The 23,326-nt window shown below is 40.4% G+C and overlaps 2 protein-coding genes across 6 annotated transcripts in view; one reads left to right on the top strand and one right to left on the bottom strand.

The window, feature by feature from the left end:
- The window catches only part of elp2 (elongator acetyltransferase complex subunit 2), a 97,133-nt gene extending 85,880 nt beyond the window's left edge, over positions 1–11,253 (top strand). For 2 of the 4 annotated variants that reach the window (XR_007956406.1, XR_007956408.1), the window contains exons 22-23: positions 2,700–4,312; positions 10,745–11,253. Coding sequence is in view for 1 of the 4 variants with exons in the window: in XM_052016736.1 (XP_051872696.1) it covers positions 2,700–2,856 (157 nt within the window). In the remaining 3 variants the exon portion in view is untranslated. Of the gene's footprint in view, positions 1–2,699; positions 6,382–10,744 lie in introns of those variants that run through there. The other 2 variants (XR_007956407.1, XM_052016736.1) reach the window with 2 other exon arrangements.
- Positions 11,254–13,395: 2,142 nt separating this feature from the next.
- The window catches only part of gabbr2 (gamma-aminobutyric acid (GABA) B receptor, 2), a 692,216-nt gene continuing 682,285 nt past the window's right edge, over positions 13,396–23,326 (bottom strand). For both annotated transcript variants that reach the window (XM_052016888.1, XM_052016889.1), the window contains 2 exons: positions 18,233–18,353; positions 13,396–16,226 (listed from right to left, as the gene is read on the bottom strand). In XM_052016888.1, coding sequence (XP_051872848.1) covers positions 16,061–16,226; positions 18,233–18,353 — 287 coding nt within the window. In that variant the 3' untranslated portion in view covers positions 13,396–16,060. The remainder of the gene's footprint in view (positions 16,227–18,232; positions 18,354–23,326) is intronic.

The raw sequence follows: 23,326 nt of genomic DNA, 5'->3' as shown, positions 1-23,326 counted from the left end.
GCCCACTTTCCAAGTTGGTTTGGATCCTGTTGTAATCTCGATAACCTTCTTCACTGTCCACTATACCATCAATTTTGGTGTCATCTGCAAACTTATTAACCATGCCAACTATGCTTTCTTCCAAATTGTTAATATAGATGAGCATTGATTAAATTGTACTGCAAATCAAAATTAAGCCAATTTTTTTTCATTTAATCAGAAGAAATTTTTTGCTATGAAAGCTCTTGAGTAGATCATTACCAAAATGATTTTAACCAGTACTAAGATTTGTGCTAGCAAATGCCCATCTTTTTCTAGACTATGGGTAGCAAAGAAGGATTTCTCTGAATAATATGACTAAAGTATGGCCGTTTTATGAATTCTTTATTTTTTGTTTAAGTCCATTCGGTGGAGAGAGTGAACTCATTTAAGGTTCACCAGACTGATACCTGTGATGGCAGGTTTGTCCTGTGAGGGGAGATTAAGCAAATTGGGTCTATACTTCTCTGGAATTTCAGAGAATGAGGAAGTGATGTCATTGAAATATATAAAACAAAATCATGAGGCCTTTCAGCATAAATGAAGAGATGAGGCTTCCCCTGGCTGGGTTTTCTGGAGCCAAGAGTCACGGATTGACAATAAAGGTCATCCAGTAGACAGATGAGAAGAAATTTCTTCAACCAGAGGGTGGTGGCTCCTTAGATTACAGAGAGCAGTGACTCAATTGATGAGCATATTTAGTGCAGATTAGTGAACTACTGGAATTGAGGGATAAGAGTTTTTTTGTCACAAAGTGATGCTAAGGTAAAAGGTAGCCTGCTTGAATGGTGAAGCAAGCAAGAGGGGCTGAATGATCCATCACTTCTGTTTCTCATATTTCTTTCCTTACTCAAGTAGGATAGTCTTTGGAGAGAACCAGTTGTTGAATCTGTTTGTCTGCATAAGATGTGTGGCGCAGCTGGTGGAGCTGCTGCCTCACAGTTACCATAACCTGGGTTCAGTGTTGACTTCCAGTGCTATCTGTGTGGAGTATGCATGTGGCTGCATGGGTTTCCTCCAACGTTACAAAGACGTGCGGATTGATAGGTTAATTGGTTACTGTAATTTGTCCCTAGTGCATGTATGTCAGTGGTGGAATCTGGAAGTAGTAGATGGAAATGTGGGGAAAATTTTTAAAAAAAGATTAGAGTAGCATTGATGCGGGCAGGTGCTTGATGGCGAGCATGGACTCAGTGGGCCGAAGGGCCTGTTTCTGTTCTGTGTGACTCTGCAGCTCCAATGGTGTGTAGAATGACTGAACTTGCTTTTTAAAAATTGTATTTTGCACTGTTACTTGAATGTGCAGAGTGCATGCCGCCAAATCTAGCTTGTGAAAATAGGTTGCAGTTCATTAACCATGCAAGGATATTCCTCCTTTTCTTACCCTTACCCTTCCCCTTCCCAGCTCAGATTGTTTATGAAAACCTGAAGGAGAAATTGACTGAATATTCTTTCCCCTGTTTTCTCATTTGTCCCGTGCACAGGGCCTAATATTGTCACGTCATAAGCAGCAGAAACTGGCACATATTAACTCATGGAAGACCAAACACCTTACCTCTAGTTTATTTCGCATTAAAATGAATGTTGTAGCAAAGGTCATTGAGCAGCTTTTTGAACAAGTTCTACAAATTACAAAAAAAAAGACCAAAATGCGCTCTGAGGTAGGTTGTTGTAAGAACCCTTCCAAAATATAGTAAGATTAGGAAGAATACAAAAAGTTGTAGAAATATTAACAGTTTATTGCAGAAGAATGTCAAATGTTGCACAATGCCAATAGATGTGCCTTGTAAAGGAAAGAAAGGAGTGGAAATGTTCCCTCAAGGAAAACTGTAGTTTGGAGGGAGAATTTTTTAAAAGCAAAGTGACAGTTGGAAAGCTCATTAAATGACATTTTGGACTTTGTATGTGGAGCCATTGAATAGAAAGACAAAATGGGTGGAAATGAATCTGCAGAAGACCACCTTGGCCATCGTTGAAATATGTGTACAGCTTTTGGTTCCCTTTTATAGAAAATACCTATGATCTATGACATTGATGGAACTTAGATTCAACAGCATGGTACCAGAGGATGTGTAAAATGAAAGACTAAAAGAAGCTACAAAACTACATTCAATGCAAAAGAGATGGTTATGAGCTGTACCTGAAATGAATGGTCAGGAGGGTACATTATTTTATAATTGCAAGAAAAAGCACTGGAAATGTAAAGTTGAATGTTTTCATGTGGAGTGATTAGAATATAGAATGCATTATGATGACCCAGTAAAAATAACTTACTAAAAGTGATCATTTTTGTTTGAAAGGGAATTAGATGAAGGAAAAAATGAGTGGACTGGGAATGTAATTAAGGTAAATAAATGCAACCCTCCTGACATTTCTGTAATTCTGAATCTTCAAAAAGTAATGTAACATTTTACAGCTGTCATACTTTTGTGAGAATTGATAATGTATTCAAGCTGGGGTTTGATATGGAGTAACTTGCAAATGGAATTATAAATTGTCACACTGTTAAAGACTGATTTCTACTGTAATTTTGCCAAATCTGTCTTTCACAGTTGACAGCGCTGCATCAAAGTGCACCGATTGTCTATGAATAATGGAAGTTACTCATAGTTCCAAGAATCTCACAGTCTTCACTAACTTGGTTTCTTATTCCTTGGATTCCTTAACTGCCATGGTGTCAGACAATGCCACACTTTAACTGTGAAACAACTGCGTTGGAGGAGACGTGTGGGACGAGCAGGTTTTAAAGATGAAGATGACAGTGACTGGTTACAGCTAGCAAGTTGTGGTGCTGATCATGGTGTCAGTATCTTCAATATTAACAGATTGTCACTTTAGCAAACCTTACTAAGGATTTCTTGCTGTCCAGTTAAAGTTATGTGGGAAAATGCCATCAAATAATGAAAATATGTTCTAATGTCTAGTAACTTGTATTTGGTGCCCAAGGAAAGTGATCTGATGGTTGCAAAGGAACATTTATTTTACATGCAACCATTGAAATGAACATGTGGAACTATTATACAGAATTCTGGACACCATTTGCTCTCAGCATATATGACACAAAAATATAACAGTTTTGTCTCTGTAGGACTCTTTATGGGCTACCTGTTATGGTTTTATGGAAGAGCAGAAACAGTATGCTATTACCTGGTTCCATCTGCCTGTCAACCCCTCACCTCTCTAATGTTAGCTATTCCCCCCCCCCCTTTACACTCTCAGTCCTGATGCTGGGTCTCGACCCGAAAGGTCAACTATACCTTTTCTTCCATAGATGCTGCTTGACCTGCTGATTTCCTGCAAAAGCTTGTTTTTGCTCCAGATTCTAGCATCTGCAGTCTCTTGTGTTCCCAAGAATGTGCTATCTTTCTCCTCTGATATAGTGTGCATTGTGAGAGCCCGTTAACAATTGCAAAAGCACAGGGAAAGAGGATAGTTTCAATAATTCAATTGGGTAAAGGTTTGATATTTTCAGGTATTCATTGGTGATGGTATTTTAGTGCCAAAAACATAGAGGACTTCGAACAAAGATACAGTAATAAAGTTCCAATTCACTGTTTGGGTTTTAAGATAATTTTCTCAAACAGTTGGTACAAATGTTAGTATTGTCAGCAAATGAGATTTTGTATCTGCAATACTTTTCCCTTCTTCTGCCTTGTTTACTTGTGTGATAGAAAATCTCATTTGCTGACGATGCTAACATTTGTAACCCTGTTCGAGAAAATTACCTTGAAAGGCATTACCGATCTGAGCACTGACAGGAAAAGAAGCACATTCATAACTGTCCCAATTCAACTTTACCTTTCCTTTAGCCACCAGTGCTGTAGAGTGCTTCCGGCTAGCTGCGGAACACAGTTCAGCTTATCGTGAACTTAGGAGTGGGTGGTCCAACACAGAGAATACAATGGACCACACTGTCCAGTGCTGGATTCAGTATTGAGCACAGATGGACAAAGAAGAGGGATTGGATATGCTTAAAATCCAGAGCTGGCTGCTGGAAAGACTGAGAACCCGTTCACATGAATGGGGATGCTAACGTGGTGAAAGTTAGTGAAAGTAAGCAGTTTATACAAGGAGTTTTAATTATTTGTTGTCATTATAAGATGTTTCCTAAAAATGAGTAAAAATGTGTTCATAAATTTATTTCAACTGCTTTATTGGAGACAATGAAAACTAAAAGTTGCAGGACCCTTGTGGAAAAGGTGGGATGTGCAAGGGTGTCCACACAATAGGAGTACAAACCGACAGCAAGCACCACCAGAGGCATTGGCTCAACGGACCCTCCAAACACAGACAGGTTAGTGCACGAATCTCTCTCTATGTCTTTACGCCCCTATCTTTATGCCTTTACCTTGCTGTATCTCGTCTTCTCTACCTTGCTCTATTTATCTCTATATCACTCTATATCTACCCAAATCTATTACTCTCTCTATCTGTCTGTCTCTCTACAACTATCAACTTACCTTGCTCTGTCTCTACCCATCTCGTGTTCTCTCTACACCTATCTCTCTATATCCCTCATTCAATAACCACCCTCTGTTTCTTGCTCTATCTCTACATCGCTCTACCTCTACATCTATTCCTCTCTGTTAACTCCCTCTATCACTCTCATTTCTCTCCTTCTTACCTCCATATTGCTCTACATCTACCTACCTTTCTATTTTTATACCTAGATTGCTCTTACTCTCTTTCTGTTACCTCTATCTATGTCCATTTCTTTCTACATCCATCACTCTCTTACCTCTCTCTTTCTACCTCGCATTCTCTGTCCATCTCCATCACCCTCTGTCTGTCTAGCTCGGTATCTCTCTCTCTAACCTCTCTCAATGTCTACCTTCCTATCACTATAACTCTATGTCCTATGTTGCTGTCTATCTCACCTCGCTGTGTCTACATCGCTCTCTCACCACTGACATTACCATCAATATCCTGGGGGTCACTGCTGATTCTGGCAGTATAGACGGTAGGTCCTGGCCTTGCTTGCAATACCAGATCCAGAAAGTGCATTGGAAAAGAAACCATTGCCTGCCTGCTTCTCGTCCACACACACCCTCTGATTGATTGAGGGAAGGAGGGAGGGTATTGGCTGGAGAGCCCATCAACAGGAATTAAAATCTCTCATCTCTTTTCCCACACCTCTGGATGCAATTCACCAGCTTATGTGGCTCGTATTTTGCAGTACTTCATCCAAAAAATGTGTTGTTTGATTTTTGCCACTGGTTCATGCACAGTGAGGGGAAAGAAGTTGTGGATATACAATTACCTGGAATTGGAGGGCATGGATGGTTGACGGTTTGGGGCAGGTTACAAAGAAGCCTGTAGACAGAATTAGTTACAAATAATGTTATTGGCAGTCCTTAAGATAAATCATTTTCCTTTGCAACATTCAAAGAAATTGATCAAAGTAATGATGCTCCTCTACATAATGGAGCCAGGTGCAATAGACTTGTCTAAGAAAGAAAAACACAATCATAACAGAAAAAAAACCTCTGCTTCCATTCCCATTCACGCACAGCAATATGGGAAACATACAGAAGGAGCACATGTCTATTTAATGAAGGTCAAAAAGAAATCTCTTTTGAAAACAGTGTAAACAAAGCTCTGGAATTATTGCAGTTAATACCAACAATTAGGTTGCTTTCTTGTAGCACAATTGGTGTCATCAGAGTCCCACATTTACAATACTTTTTTCTAATTATTTAACAGTTTACTGTGCAAATAATTACATTTCAACAACAGGTACTTTGTGTTTTACATTGCTTGCTATTTGCAGTCAACCACCCAGCACATTACACAGCAATAGGAAGGTTCTCCGAGGTATAAGTAACCAAGTAAATTTCTCTGCTCAGAATAAAAATAAATTACTGGGTTCTGTATAAAATTACAGTGCTAGTAAAAGAAATATACAGTTGCCTTGTTATTAAGTATAATAAGGCAGATTAGACTTGGAACAATATTTATTCTCTGCACCCTATAGGTATGCAGCTTGTGCAGTATTTCCTATATTCTTTTTTCATTGTCCTCAGCCTATATACAGCTTGCTTCCATATTTCTGTTTACCAGTTCGGAAGAGTGTAACTGACTTTCTCTCACCCCATCTGTACCACAAAGGTTAATGAATTATGGGCTTCTACTTACTTGATAAAGCTTATTCATGCACTTGTGTGCTATATCAGAAATTTGTCACATTTCCAGCTGTAACAAATTTTGATTTTATTCCTGTTGTGCAGTTCTTACTTTACCATATATTCATTCACAAAACAATACTTTGCTTTCTATAGCAGCTTCTTTGATCAAAGCTGTTGTTTAAGCGGTACACAGAATACACTAGCTGGAGTTCTACAGCAATCATTGCAAACCGAGAGAGGGTGCTGCTTGATCATTTTAACATCAATGGCATATTTGTGTTCCAAATAAAGAAGGAGAAATAAATGCAAGAGAAAATTATTTTTAAATTTGTATCAAAACCCTTCAGTCATTCTCAGATTTCCTTAACTTGCTGACACTCAGTCCAGGCTCACATGACGAGTGACCTTGATTACACCTCGGTTTGCCAATGAATTGACGCAGATGGATCAGAAGGGCATTTATACTGTGCGCTGACATTGTCATCAAGCTTTTGGCCAAGACATTGAATACAAGAGCACGGAGGTCAGGCTTGAACAGTATAAAACCCTCACTTAGGCCACAACTACAGATCAGTGTAAATTTCAGGACACCACATACAGGAAGGACATGACAGGATTGTCAAGGGTGCAGAGGGACTTTATGATGATGTTGCCAGGGCTGGAAACGTTCGGTTATGGGTAGGGATTGGAGTGGTTGAAGTATTAGAGGATATGAAAAAAAAATAACCTATTTACTGGGGATCTGGAATTTACTGACTGAAAGGGTAGTAGAAGCAAAAACCTCCTTACCAATTTAAGTGCTCTCCCAGGTTCTTAAGAATCAGCAGAGCTATATAGCTGAAAAATGGGATCATTTTGAATAAATCCTCATTTGGCCCCAGTAGGCTAAATTTTCCCCCTTTCACTGCCATGAACATTTGAGATGCCATCATAGGTCCTGCTATAATATTCAATGCCTCCTTTGTTTATTCTGTTTGTGGCATTTACACATTCGAAACTAAGCAATGTGTTCCACCATTTGGCCTGCACCACAACTGCAAGTTGTATTCTCTCAGAGACTTCAGTTCTACTGGTGGATTGGCAAGAGATTTTGCCCAGTGTGGAAACAGTTGAAAACCTACTACCACAGGAGAACAAAGATCAGTGATAGAAATCATTTGTGGCTACCAGTTAGCGGCAGGTAACAGTTCTTCCTGGTCAGATGTCTTCTCTGATGTCAGGGTGGTTGTCTCAGCCACGAGTGGCATCATGATGCAAGGCATGGAGTCAAGGGAGCTAAACGGCTTGTTGAGTAGTGACAGGCTTGGATTCGCATACATCTTAGAATCTCTGCTTCTTGGGAGTCACAGCAGGGCCATGGAGGATGAGTTGGTTGAAGAGTTCTCATGCTGATTAGTGAATGAAGATGGATGCCTGAGTTTTTGGAGCATTCCAAATAACTTCATGTACACAGAGCACTCTACCTATGAGAATGAGGTGGCAAGATCTAAAATAACATTGGAAGTAGCACCTTCTCTCCACGAGAGCCTGCCTTTTTTTGTTGAGAGGTTTGTTAGCCTTGACCCTGATGTAATGCACATTATTAGGCAATCTTGAAACACGTAAAGAACAGGGATGTCAGGCACAACTTGCACTATTTCTTCTTTTGAAGCCAATGTGGTTCTTCCATAGAAGGAGTGGTGGTCTCAAAGGACGTGAATGGGTGTGTAATTTGTACATGCTCTTTCTGTACTTGAGCACACAGAAGCCTTGTGGAATGAGCATACCATGTGCCAACAACTTACCCATCCAATCCCTTGGACACCACCTCCCCCCCCCCCCCCCCCCCCCCCCCAGTATGGCCAAGGTTCGCAATACCACCCTGAATGCATCTTTTCAACTTTAATTGGTCATGGGCCAGAGATTCCCAGAAGCCAATGGGTATGCTACATTTTATTAAGGAAGCTTCAAGCACATCCTCGAATCTCTCCATCTGTCTGCAATCTCTTCCTACAACACAGCTCAGAATAGAGTGATTTGGGAGTCCGATGTCTGGCATGAGAACAACATGGCCTGGCCAGAATAGCCAACTGAGTGTAACTGGGGCCTCAGTGCTGGGGATGTTGGCCTGGGAGAGGAATTGGATGATGGTTTGTTAATCCTTCTGTGAATTTAGAGGTTTTTACAGATTCAGCATTGTGGTATCTTTCCAGTGCCTTGAGATGCCATGTACCCAATTTTTGACAGTCTTCATTGCAAAAAGCTGAGCAGAAATGAATCCATGTTCTGATTGCCCAGGTTGTCAGTATCCTGTCCACTCTGGGAAAGCTAATGATTGCCTAGATAAATCAAATTCAAGATGTTCACACTTGAAGAATCTTGACAAGTCTGCTTCCAGTTAATGTCACAGATCAAACTTGCCAAATCTGACACACTGGTTGCCAGCAGCAAATATACAATATTTTAATCTTTAAGTCACAAATAGTAGACACCAAGAAACTATGTGATGGTCCGCATTTTAGTGACCACCAGAAAACTGCTACTTTGAGGACCTTAAGGATCACATTCCCTGATCTGACTTGAGCTTTTTAATGGTATGATGTTTATTGTTTGATGAGTACACCACTGGAAGCTGATTTTATTTTGCTATTTTTTTTCCCCAACTGTCTTTAAATCAATTTTAAGTAACTGGTTTATGATAGACTTTGCTATTTGCTGATTTCATTTTTTCCCATTTAAAAATTTTATTCACTATTAAATTTCAAAGGTCTTTACAAAATTATCTATTTTCTTTGGGGGGGGGGGTTATTTCTGTAACAATTTCTGAATGTTCCATTGAGTTCAAATCTAACATAGATGCCTGCAAACTGACAGTAGCTGTATCCCAAGCTATGCGCACCCTGCAGAGGAATGATGTCATTACCAGAATCTCTCTGATGGCCAGCCAGGCTGATCAACAAAATGAAAACAGATGGTAATGATCTGCATAAACAAATACCAAATATTAAACTCCCAGCTAAATAACAGATTGTTTTAGCTCTATTATTTTAGAAGTTCCTTAAATTTTGAATATGCTTCTGTGAATAAAGGCTAATATGCATTGTAAAGGAAGCTCAGCATTAAAAGGGATGTTGGAATTATTGGCACTTTATAATGGAGAAAAGCTAACAGAGCATATATTAATAGCTCTTGCACATCACCATGGATACTGTTTGTATTGTATGTGCTGCCAGATATACTGGAGCAAATCACACCTTACACATTGGGGAATAAAAGCAGCCATGAATCAAACATGTCAATTTGATGAGAAACTGCCTGCACAGAAGAGACCACTAGTACACCTGTATCGAGATGTTGTCCTTTACACTAAACATCCAAGCAAAATGGAAGTCCAGCCCAAACCCTGAGGGGCAAATGCAATTAAGAACATGACTAATTTCTCACGGCAGGCACAGAAATTGTTGAATTTAAAATTGTGTCCAAAGCATTTACAGTATTAAATGCCAGTCAGCCAAAATACTTTAGAGGAATGCCAATCTAGTTGGCAGTAACCCTGAATAGGTGTTCACATGATATGGCTACATGACATCTTCGAGTATTATTATTCATCTCTCCCTATCTCCCTTAGATTTGGATTCTGTGGGAAAGTGGCAACTCTGAACTGCAAGCCTCAGTCAAGGCTGATCTGTACTTGGGTTTCACACGTCAATACTGAGCACACACACTGAATTGAACCAACACGAGAGATCATGGGAAAGGGCAGCACATTGTCTTGTGTGTGGCTTAGTGCTATGTCGTCTAAATAAAGTGGCCAAATAAAGGAGTATTTTTGCATGGTAAAGGAAATAACAGCTTGGGTGGGGGACATTCCCTCTCACCCACCCCAGTACAATTCTCCATTCAGCTCACCTCTCCTGCCCATCACACATTCAGCTGAAGTCTAATCCTCTGACAACATACCCACCATCCCCATCATCCTCTGATCTAAACACCCATGCACATCTTACTCTTCCCCACAAATTTCCACTTCAACAAACTGAGATTCAATTCATTCTTTGACTCCCTCCTAAACCCCCCCCCCCCGCCCCTTCATCCCCAATACCTGTAGCCTTCCCATCCTCTCTGACCAGCCTTACACCCTGCCCCTCAAACTATGCTGTAAGTTTGTATGATGCCACAAAGTGAGGGAGGAAGAGCGGCAGTGCTTTGTTGGGCATTTTAAAATTGCGAAAGATCTCCATTCCCCATTCTACCCATATGAAACCAGGTAGCAGTGTAGGCTGCGAGAAGGATGCACAGAGGGTTTGTGGGGGTTGGTCAGGGCAGTGGGAGAGTGGCGATGTAGACAAGGGAATAGGCAAGAATATGGCAGAAGGAACACAATGTGGGAAAATGCGAGTCCATCCACTTTAATAGAAACAACTTGAAAGGATTATTTTATGCTGCTTGATCTGCTGAGTTCCTCCAGCAGTTTGTTTTCCAGATTCCAGTAGCTGGTGATCAGAGGGACTTTTGTGCACCTGAATCACTGAGTTAATGTGCAAGTAGAGCAAGTAATTAGCAAAGCACATGGCATGTTGACTTTAATACTAGAATAAAGATGATTTACTCCAATCACATAGGGCCCAGGAGAGACTACATCACGTAGATGCCACGGCCAAGAAAGCTCACCAGCACCTCTACTTCCTCAGGAGGCTAAAGAAATTTGGTTTGTCCCCTTTGACTCTCACCAACTTTTACCGATGCACCATAGAAAGCATCCTATCTGGATGTATCACGGCTTGGTACGGCAACTGCTCTGCCCAAGACAGTAAGAAGCTGCAGCGAGTTGTGGAAACAGCCCAGCGCATCACGGACACCAGCCTCCCCTCCTTGGACTCTGTCTTTACCTCTCGTTGCCCTGGTGAAGCAGCCAGCATAATCAAAGACCCCACCCACCCGGGACATTCTCTCTCCTCTTCCATCGGGTAGGAGATACAGGAGCCTGAGGGCACGTACCACCAGACTTAAGGACAGCTTCTATCCCACTGTGATAAGACTATTGAACGGTTCCCTTATACAATGAGATGGACTATGACCTCACGATCTACCTCGTTGTGACCTTGCACCTTATTGCACTGCACATGTAGTTGTGCATATGTAGCTGTGACACTTCACTCTGTACTGTTATTGTTTTTACCTGTACTACATCAATGCACTCTGTACTAACTCAATGTAACTGCACTGTGTAATGAATTGACCTGTATGATCGGTTTTGTAAGACAAGCTTTTCACTGTACCTCGGTACAAGTGACAATAATAAACCTATAACAATACCAATCTGTACTATTGTGTACTGGTCTGGTCTTCCTAAAGAAGGATATGTGTGCAATAGAAGGAGTGCAGCAATGGTTCACCAGATTAATTCCTGGGAATAGGGGTGGGGGGGGATGGTTGTAATACGAGTAGACTGAGCCATATTCCCTACAAGAATGGGGGATGATCTCATTGAAACATACAAAATTCTTATGCAACTTGACAGGGTTGATACAGAGTGGCTGAGGTGTAACACTGGGGCTCACCGGGGCTGAGAAAATGGGGTTCACCATTCAGGACAGAAACGAGAAGAAATTTCTTCACTCAGAGTAAAGACTCCTCTTTACCCAAAAGGGCTGTGGGGTCTTGAATATATTCAAGGCAGATTGGTAGATTTTTAGACATCATTGCCAGAAAGTGTTGCTGAGGTAAAAGACAAGTGATACCCATATTGAATGCTTGAGCAGACACAAGGGCCACACACCTACTTCGGCTTCTATTGCTTAATGTCCTAAAACTAAACAGAAATGTCCTGGACCTGGGCATCGACCTGGCACTCTGCCAGCTTCTGCACCCAGGATTACCAATTCCAGTTGTTTGATCGAGATTTGGCAGAGATCAGGGTCCAGATTCCCTAATGCCCACATTCTCCACTGGTTTCTGAGAAAATATTGCAAATACTTTTTTTTTTGCATTTCTCCTGACTGCCTTTGTTCCCATTGAGAACTTGCTGCAACATACTAACTCCCAAGTAATTCCAGTCATGGAGGCAACAGGGTAGGGGGTGTGAAATATAATTTCCAGAACAAGCCCTGTTCATGTAACTGTTGACAAAATGTAGACAGCTGGCTAGGCCATGCCCCTGGCATTTAAAAGCAATGAAAAACATTCCAAAATGATCAAAAAATATCACAACAAAAAACACGTAAAATTATACAAATATCAAAACATTTAAGTAAGTGAAGAGAAGCAGTGAAATGTTTTAAAATACCAGCACCTACCTACAGACTGTGCTCTTCTATGGAAATCAGTTGATTCCCCAGTGTAACTTCTGGGGAATTGTCCCAACTTCATCCTCAGCTGCTGGGCTCCAGTGCCTGAGTGCAGGTGGGAAATTACTCGCCACAGCCGCTGAGCACTGAAAGCCCTAATCTGCTGGAATGTATAAGCAGAACTGCCCTAAGTGTAGAAATCACAGCACAGGAGGGGGTCATTCACAACAATGCAGGTGTTCTTTCATGGGTAAGCTCTCCCCTTCCCATCTTCTGTCATCAACCCCTCCTCATAGCACCACACTGAACACTCTGCAGTCTCCAATCTCCCTCTGCAGGCTCCTTGAAGATGTCAACACCACCTGTACCTATCAACAAGTTTCCTATTTACATTGATGTGTCAGCAACGTGGTGGAGACAACCTCCATGGCACACATTTTTGGGTTGATAACCAACTTAACAAGCCCTTGACTTAGTCATCAGAGAGCTAATGTATTTCTTTCAAGCCATGTTCAAACAAAGTGGGTTGCTGCTTCTTGCCTCCCCACCCTTTGCAAATCCCTCCTCCACCAGCAGCGATCTCCCCAAATTTGAATTTCACCAGTTTGGTCACAAAATTACCCGGGCAACAGCCTTCCATTGGTCTTTACTGTCAGGCTCTTGGTACCTCACTTGCTTGGGGGAAATGAGACACATGACCCAATACTGACAGAGCTCAAGCTTACCGTTCAGGTACAGGTATATTTGAAACTGGAATATTGTCAGTTAATGGAAATAATTGAACTGTTTTTGTCAAAGAGAATTCTTTTTTACATTAGACATAGCCGTGACACAGAACTCCAGGTGTCAAAATAACTTCTGCTGTAACTGTTTTTGGGCAGGTATGTAACAAGGGACACATTACTAAATACCACACACCAGTCTCAGAGTGAAGTTACTTCACAGGAATGAAGAATGCAAGAAATATTCAGTTTTGTGTGTTTTATTCATAAAAACAGATTTGCAACATTTTATTAAAAATTGATTCATGCAGTATAAGGGTACAAGAAACCTTCTGTCCATTTACAGGTTGGCCTGGCAGTTCCAGTCTTACTTAAAGCATTTGTGCATTAATATGATTTGGAGAATGCCATTAGAGGCACAGCCTTTCCATAAATTTACCCTTTTTTGCTGCTGTATAAAAAGAACAGAAACATTAAATAACTATATTACTTTGTGGGTCTTTGATATTAGCAGGAAATAAAAATTTTTCCTTATGGGAAAGAACTACTTTATTGTTAAGACAGAAACGTACTGCATGGTTTAAACCTAATAAACTGCACACAGTCAGTATTCACAGACAGTCACAGATATACACGCTCACCTCCAACAGCCCAATACTTTAGTTTGTTTCCTGCTATATTAAGAATAATATTTCTACAGAGAACTTGTGTATACATTATATACAGTATTCAGTCCTCCTTCCATATGATGAACTGTCTTCAAAAATAAACCTGGTTATTAGTTGAATTAAGGAGGCAGGGAAATACATTAACAGCCAGTGTTACCATTCAGAATACCAGAAAACAGCATTTCTTCACAATGTTAACTAAAAGCTTATTAGGACTTGTTTATCAGTGCACTAAGCATGCTCCTTTGACATTGATGAACATGGGATTGTGCAACTTTGACAGAATACAAATCTGACTTGGGATAGTGCATACCTAAGCTTCAGTGGGGCCTTTGGACACGATCAGAATCTAAGTTATGACATACAACTATTAACTGCAATGGTAGCTGTAAGAAACACAGATCTATTTAGACCCTTCACTCTGCCAGTTAATATGAACCCTATTGGAAGTAGCCTGTAAGCAGTGGCTCAAACCCTCACTCATCAGCTATCATAATGCCCAACTAGGAACTATCCTCCTTGAAGAGGGCATGGGAAGCATCTTAATGGGATCCATTTTGGCTCCAAGTTAGTGTATAGCTAAGAGTCAATCCTTTGAGACAGATTCAGAGCACACCTGAGCCAGTAACCCACAGTACCATAAAATGCTGTAAGTGATTCATCAGTGCTCTTGGCTCTCTAATGGAACTCAGAGGGGTAGACATCGGGATTTTTCACACTTGCTGCTGGATAATCCTGCAAGTAATACAACAACTATGTAGATGGTTCAAAGTTGACAAGCAACAGGAAGCTCGCCAACACTCTTTGATGGTAAGTGGCACAGCCTTATCCAGTAGAAGGCCAGCACTATCCCCACACACGTTTGGAGGTCCCTAAGCCATGGCTATTGCTTTACTGCTCTTAAACTCTGTAGGCGTAGGTAGATGCAATTTCTCCACAATGTAAAGAGAATGTGCTCTGAAGATCAGACACATAGCTACTTATGTGGACTTGTGTGATTTTAATTGGAGAGTTTTAAGCATGCTGATAGGTTTTCACATATGTCAGCCAACCAGCTGACCATAAAGAAAGGTCCAGAGTTACACTCCAGCTCACTTTGCACTCAGCATTTTTGTCTTATTATACCCTTGGCCTCAAGTTCAGTTGCAAGGTAGATTTTGTTTCACATCCTTTTGTGCTGTTGAAATATTCACTTTGTTACAAAAGCACAATAATCTCTCTTCTGTCACTTACTGAAGTAGATTTGCTGCTGATATCAGTTAAGGGGAAATGATGAAGGCAATTTATTCACATGTGAAAGCCCTTCAACCAGTCATATGCAACACTTTGTCCAAGGATATAATAAGTATATACACATCAAACCTGTTATCTCTTGCTTTCAAAGAGTAAGAAAGCTAATCACTTGCTGACTATTTTCTTTTGTTCAATCAGAAATTGACTGCATTCGTGTCTATTGGTACCATTCTAATTTTGTGACCATGCACCAGCTTCAGTCAGTAGTACTAAAAATTGAGCACCAAAAACCAGAAATCAGTAATTAGCGAGCAAGAGATAACAGGCTTTTCGTCAGATTTAGATATTTGGGACATAACATTTGAGTTCACAAATCTCACTTTATCAAATTAGTAAAAAGATAATTTCTACACTGTTCACTTACCATGTTCAAAAGCCCTCTGAATGTGTCTTCCAAAATCAGTTGTATGTTTCTACGCCAGAAACACATTTCTACATCAGACATATTGATTATAAAGCTTCATTCTCCATATCAAAATTTATTTAGGGGTCTAGTACAGGGTGCTTCTTTTGTGCATTCGTGTGCAGAAGTAGTGGCAATTATTTAATGCTACGATTAAAATTTTGATTTAATAGTTGGATTTTGTTTGAAGTGTGAACCATTAGTATATATCAAATTTTGCATAGCAGCTTATTATTCTCCCTTCACGATTGTGGCATTAAAAAAACAACTGTTCAGTTTTGATAAAACTTCACTCCCTGCATCCTTAAGAAAACCTGTCACTCTTTCTGGGAAGGAAACGCACATCCAGTTTATGCAGAAACAAAAACTTCACAGATAAGGCTACAGGTCAGATTCTGGACATCTCCCCATGACCACACAAACTTGCTCAGGAACCCAGTAGTGTCTGTTTCAAATGCCTATTCCTCTGTGGTAAGGAGAGCGTGCGTTGTGTACGTAGCAGAGAACTAGGTGGAGTACGCAATCCAAATGCTGAGTACTCATCAGTTCAGGCTACAAAGCCTCTCTACAGGCCGGAAACCATGACTCGAAATGATGGCTGCACGTGTCTGTGCCGAGGGCTGGCACTGGGACTCACACACGGACTGGCACAACTAGCATCAACTCCACCTATTGATGGCAGGTAGGCATGATGAAGGATGGGTAGCTGCAAAGACAGTCTACGCTGTATACTGCAAAAGAAAATAGAAGGTTGTTAAACATCAGTTAGATATCTTTATTAGATATCCTTATTAGTCACATGTACAGTACATCGAAACACACAGTGCAATACATCTTTTTTGCGTGGAGTGTTCTGGGGGCAGCCCACAAGTGCCGCCACGCTTCCGGCACCAACATATCATGCCCACAACTTCCTAACCTGTACGTCTTTGAAATGTGGGAGGAAACCGGAGCACCCAGAGGAAACCCACGCAGACAAAGGGAGAACGTACAAACTCCTTACAGACGGCGGCGGGAATTGAACCCAGGTCGCTGGCGCAGTAATAGCATTACACTAACCGCTAAACTACTGTGCCTATATGTCAAAATTTAGTGACAATGGAATGTATTCGGTTAATAGGGTAAGGTCTGTTTGATTAATTGCTTTCCATTTTCACAAAAACTGGCACATCATTCTTTGAATCGCATCTCCGATATTGATCACCAATACTATCAAAGCCACCTGATCTTGCAAAACAAAAAAGTGCTTGTGCATCTTCACTATTTTAAGTATAATTCCTTTTCTCTTTCTTGGTTGAATCCATTTTTTTTATCCTTTGTGCTCTATTTTTCATTGCTTCCCCTGTACAGCCCCTTTAAAACTCTAACCAGTCTATCTGTGGAGTGTGGCCAATTTGAGTTCAAATGCTCCCATGCTCACTATCTATAATACAGTAGGTGGAATCAGAAGCACAGAGGCAGTAGAGAGATAGATCTGGAACAGTGTGTGTGCATCACCACAAACGATTAACTAGTTACATATGTAGTGCAGTAGTGGTGACAAGACAGGGTGAGGAGTATCTTTCACTGGCACTGAGAGGCTGCTGATTATGTAGCTGTCACCTTCCACTGATTGTGCAGCAATTTCTACAGATGGACTTTTTCTTCTCTCCATTTGCCAATTTTTTTCTTAGCAACTGAAATTTAAGGAGAACATTTTGAGAAAATGGGTGCCAGAGTATCCATGTTGACCACATGCTATCGCTTTTGGAGTTTAGCCTCAGCTGGGAGGGTAGGAAGTTGCCCGCTGGCAGTTGGTGTTGGGGAGCACTGATCTGCAGAGAGGCTGCCAGCAAAGCACATGCCCCCACAAAAATTCTCCCCAACTAAATCCGAGTTAGATGACTCCCTTGCAATGTGGGAGTCAGTCATCCAAACTGGCTCGTTTGTTAAGCCATTTAGTAAGAAAATTAGAGATTTCTATGGAAGTTTGTTGGATTCTTTCAACTTTCCTTGCCTCTGAACTCATGTAGAGTGACGAAATGGAACTTCCCTATAACACGTTTTCTAACATTTGTCCACTAATAGACTTGTCAAATGTTACAGTGAATTCATATCGCTATTCTTACTAATGCACATAATTCCCATTAATGCCACTTTCATCAAGAAAACCATGACTTCATCCACCAGTGTTTTCAAAAGGGTCTATTATACATCAAAAACATTAAAACCAGTGCATACTAGACAATCTCAAGCCAAGAACAAGTACATAATCATCATCCCTTTGCAAATGGCAGAAGATAAAGCTAGCTTGATGGGAGAACTCAAGGTCATCAACACACAGAATATCCCGTGGACGGTATGGAAAAGAACAATTTTGCAGTTTTGAAACTATTCCTTTCCTACATCCAAGCTGAAATCACAGCAAACTAATGTAAACCTCTGACTTTATCCTAGTTTGGAGAGGCAGATAGCAACATAAACTATTAAGAACTCCTTTGACAAGCTATTCCAGCTTCTGTTAAAGTACAATAACATAAAAGATGGATTCACCAGTGAATTACATGCTGCAACATTAAGGTGTGTTGACCGCTGAGAAAACTTTGAAAAAATTCGACCAAATAATAGGTTGAATTATTGGAAACTTAAAGGTAACTTTAGTCAGGAAGACGTGGTTTTGATATTATTCTGCAAGATTCCAGTAATATTGGTTGAGATTGCCTCTGAAATTTGGTAATATTCTTGTGCCATTACTTACTGTTCTGGAGAGTTGATATCTTCTATCACATCCTTGTTTGTTCTGGAAGGCTCCAGTGTGGTGCCCCAAGGAACCTGTGATCGCGAATCGAGGTGGTTTTTCATTGGAGGCTTGTCACTATCTACAAAATAAAATGATAATGTGAATTTTGTGCCCTGCAGGACTTTATCTTATTTTATTACTGAGTGCAGATAAAACAAGAAAGAATAGGTGCATAAGTATAATGAAATCATTTCATCAGTGAATAATAATGTGATGTGGGAGGCCTCTCAGTCTGGTATAATAATGCCCATTCTTTGAAAACACTATCCAACTAGTTCCATTCCCCTGTTCTTCTCTCAGACTTCACAATTTTTCCACTTAGTAATTTCATTTTTGAAAGATAATGCCAAATTAGTGTCCATTATTCTTCAAACAGCATTTTGGATAGGACAGAGTAAAGGGAATCTAGTGTTATTGATGCATGAAACACAAGGAGTTAAATATAGTTACAACTGGTTGTTTGAGAGGTTGTATCCGGAGTACCATACTCAGCCTTGCTCCCCTTATTTATGAAACAAAATACTACTATTGGAGGCAATCCAAAAGAGTTTTATTTAACTAATTCTTGCGAAGAGGGCAGTCCCATCAAAAATGGCCAAAAATGTTAGATCTGTATTCTTTGGAGTTTAGAAGAATGAGGGGTGATCTTATTAAAACGTCCAAGATCCTAAGGGGGCATGAGTTATGTTGAGTTATTTCCATTGATGGGAGAGTCTTGAATTACATGATTAATAGGCAGTTATTTAGAATTGAGAAGCATTGGAACTTCTTCTCACAGAGTGTGGATTTCTCTGGAAACACTCAGAGAATTGTGGAGGCTAGATCATTTTAAGTACTTAAAGAAGAATGAGATAAATTTTGAAAGATCAGGGAATTGAGGGCCGTCTGGAACTGGCACAGCAGAGGAGTTGAGGCTCGAGAAAGATCATCAAAATCACACTGAATGGAGGCACAAGAGACTGCAGATGTTGGGATCTGTAGCCAAAAAAAACAAGCTGTTGGAGAAACTCAGCACAGGTCAGGTAGAGGGGCAGAGGGATGGTCAACATGTCAGGTCGAGACCCTGCATCAGGACAATCACTTTGAATGGGTGGGACAGACTTGAGAGGCTTGGTGGCCTGCACCTGCTCTTATTTTCTTCTGTTCTTGTGCAACAATTTGGTATGTTAATACCTTACGTAGCTAATTAGGTTCAAGTCTTATTTGATAGCAGTTGCTGGCAGTGCATGATGGGATATTGGGAAATGGGCAACGAGAGAGGTCCTTCCACTTTATTTGTCAACCTGCACTGCACTTTCCCTGTAATTGTAACAATATATTATCCATTGTTTTCTTTTTACCACCTAAATGTACTTATGTATGGAATGATCTATCTGGATGGCACGCACACAAATGTTTCTCACTGTATTTCTGTAAATGTGACGATAATAAACCAATACCAAATAGGCGGTCTGTTGAATTTGCATTCTTTCACCCTGACTACTTGAGTTAGTGGATTTTTGGCAGTAATGCATCCTAGTCCTCGGGGCACGATTCCCAGCATTGGCTGTCATAGCTGCTGCTTCCCACTGACCAGAGAGCCTGCTGAGCGCAACTCTCACTTTGCACCTCCTCTACCAAGGGATCCAGGCAGTTTGAACAAGATTGGAGGTGTAAAATCAGGATAAAAATTAGGAAATAGAAGTGGGAATTAGTCATTCAGCAACTCCTGTCTGCTCCACCACTCAATAAGAACAAAGCCAATCTTTTACCTCAGCATCATTCTCCTGTACTATCCTTCATAGCCAGAAATCTACCAGTCTCTGCTTTGAATATACTCAACAACTGAGCCTTCACAAATAGTGAATTCCAAAGATTCACTGCCCCTACAGATGAAGAAATTTCTTCTTATTTCATCTTGACACTGTGACTCCTGGTTCTAGACACCCTGGCCAAGGCAAACACCAACTCTGCACCGATTTTGTCATGCCCTGTAACATTTTTGTACACTTCACCTCTCATTCTTCTGAACTCAGGGGAATTACAGGCTCAGGTAAATTGAAACCAAAGGTTGACAGGCAAAATTGTAACAATGGGTTTTAAGAAAGGGAAGGTTCAGATTTAGTTAAAGCATATTCCCATAGGGGAAAAGGAAGAACAAACAAATCCAGGGCTCTCTGGATAATAGAAGAGGTACAGAGGACAATAAAGTAAAAAAAAAACAGCATGTGTGACAAGTATAAATCGAGCAAGAACTAGGTGATTACAAAAGAATCAGAGAGGAAGTGAAAATTAAAATGAGGGGCAAAGAGTGCATGAGAAGAGAATTAGCTAACAACATAAATTGGCAATCAGAAGTGTTCTATGGACATGTCGATAGTGAGAGGGTGATACATGAAGAAGAGGGTCATAGTAAGAACAAAAATAGGAGCTTGTACATGGATGCTGAGGGCACAGTTAGGTATGAAATGAATACTTTGCATCTGTCTTCATTACCAAAGAGAGTATTTCCAAAGCATTAGTAAAGGAAGAGATAATTGAAACACTGGATATGTTAAAATTGAGAGCAGGGGTGTATTAGAAAAGTTCGTAGAACCTAAAGTCAGTCAGTCACTAGGACTAGATGAGATGCATCCAAGGATTTTGAGAGAAGTACAGAAGGAAATTGTGGGGGCATTGACCATTATCTTCCGTTAGGCAGGAGAGGGGTGAATGTTACTCACTTGCTTAAAAAAGGGATCAAGGATAAAGCCAGCAGTTACAGGCCAGTAGGTTTAAGCTCAGTGGTGGGAAAGCTTTTAGAAGCATTGAACTAGGTCAAGATTAGTAGTCAGCATGGATTAGTTAAGGGCAAACTGTGTATAACAAATTTAATAGAATTTTTTGATGATGTAAATTATAGGGGTAATACAATCAATGTGGAATTGATAGGGTGTTATATATCAGGCTTATCATTAAGATTGAAGAACATGAACACAGATTTCATGAACATAGAACAGCATAGCACAGGAACAGGCCCTTCAGCCCACGATGTCTGTGCCTAGCATGATGCCAAATTAAGTTAATCCCTTTTCCTTGTACATGATCCATTTCCTTTCATCCCCTGCATCTGCATGTGCTTATCTAAAAGCCTCTAAAAAGCCACTATTGTATCTCCCTCCAGTACCACTTCTGGGAGCACATTCCAGGCACCTACCACTCTCTGTGTAAGAAAAACTTGCTCGGCACACTCCCTTTAAACCCCACCCCCCTTAAAGCTATGCCCTCGAGTACTTGACAAATCGACTCTGGGAAAAAGATTTTGGCTGTCTGCCCTATCTATGCTTCTTATAATTTTATAAACTTCTATCAAGTCTCCCCTCAGCCTCAACACTCCAGAGAAAACAATTCAATTTTGTCCAACCTCTCCTTATAGCTCATACTTTCAAATTGAGGCAGCATCTTGGTAAACCTCTTCCGCACCCTCTCCAAAGCCTCCACATCCTTCCTGTAATGGGGTGACCAGAACTATACACAATATGCCAAGTGTGGCCTAACTAAAGTTTTATGCAACTGCATCATGACTTCCACTTCCTAACTCTTATACTGAATGCCCCTAGCAATGAAGGCAAGTATGCCATACGCCTTCTCTACCACTCTATATAAAGTACTTGCATTACCACTTTCAGGATACAAAGTTGGCTAAGTAACAGATAACAAAAGGTCAGGGTGAATGGCTGTTTTTCAGACAGTAATAAAGAAAATAATAGAGCTCCCCATGGATCAGTGTTGTGGCCATAGATTATTTTCTCTATTAATGACCTGGCCACAATTTCGAACTAGCGTTGCAAACTGCAAAGGCCTGTCCAATCTCTCCCTATAACAAATGTCCTCCATTCCAGGCAATGTCCTGATGAATCACCTCTGCATTTTCTCCAGCACAATTACATCCTGCCTGTGGTGGAGGCGTTGGAGAGGATCCACTGCCTTCAGGTGTAGTGGATTCAGGTTCTATTGTGCTTTCCAGACTGAATTGGATAAATACATGGTGCAGAAAATAATTGCAAAGCTACAGAGAATGCTGAGGGGTGGAACTAGAGTGTTGCTCCAGTGGATATGAATGAGCAAATGGCCTTCTCCTGTGCTATAACAATTCTGTGATTCTATGATAAATAGCCTCACGCAAGACCTATTTTCCCAACAGTTAGTTGTTGAAATACATATTCCAATACTGTAATATCCTCATCTTCATTTATAATTGATGGATTATTTCTGCAAGAAAATTAGTGATTTTGAAAAATAAGCAGCCAGGGCACACTGCATCATCCAAATGTTTTATGTAAAAGCTATTCAATGTTCTGTTAATGCATTAGGGCATCATCAGTCCCCCATGAACACGATAAACCAGGGGTGTTACAATTACAATGCTTAGGGAACTAATTTGAAGCTTTAAACAACGAAAATTTGCTCTGTATCAGAAGGATAGCTTAAGATTTAATAACAGGTTGCTAAATCAATGCTGAATGTTTTAAAGACAAGCTTATCCCAATGCTGAATGTTTTAAAGACAAACTTATCTCAGCAGGATGAAGATTGAGATGCTTATGCAGAGGAATTGAATGAATGAATGACGATGGGAGTAAACTGTTATCAAGTTCGTAAACAATTTACATTGTGCAGAGTTGAGGATTTGGACTCACAGCAAATACTTAATGAGAAAATAATTATTTGAAGTTCATTCAGAAAATTAGGTGCTTGAAATTTCTAGATTATGAAATTCATTCTGTTCCTCTGACCTTCTACTGAAAATAAGGGAATGTCTGCCAAGGGATTTCACAGCAAAAGTATGGTAGGGAGAGATGTAACATGAAGAGCATAACAATGGAAAGTTCTAAGCACTTTTTAGCTGCTTTTTTAGCCATTTCTCTTTACAAAAGCCACTTACATGCAGGCTAATTAAACTCTCATGACAGTAATATTGAAAATTTGAAACCACTTCATTCAGTTTCCCTGATTCTCAGTACTTCATCAAAACATTGCATTGGTACAGGTCACTACCATTCATGATACATGTCTGATTGTAACCCTAATAGAA

Source organism: Pristis pectinata, chromosome 5 (genome assembly GCF_009764475.1).
Source record: "Pristis pectinata isolate sPriPec2 chromosome 5, sPriPec2.1.pri, whole genome shotgun sequence".
Classification (NCBI taxonomy): Eukaryota; Metazoa; Chordata; class Chondrichthyes; order Rhinopristiformes; family Pristidae; genus Pristis; species Pristis pectinata.
Note: the sequence above shows the minus strand (reverse complement) of the source record. Positions and strands in the feature narration are given on the sequence as shown.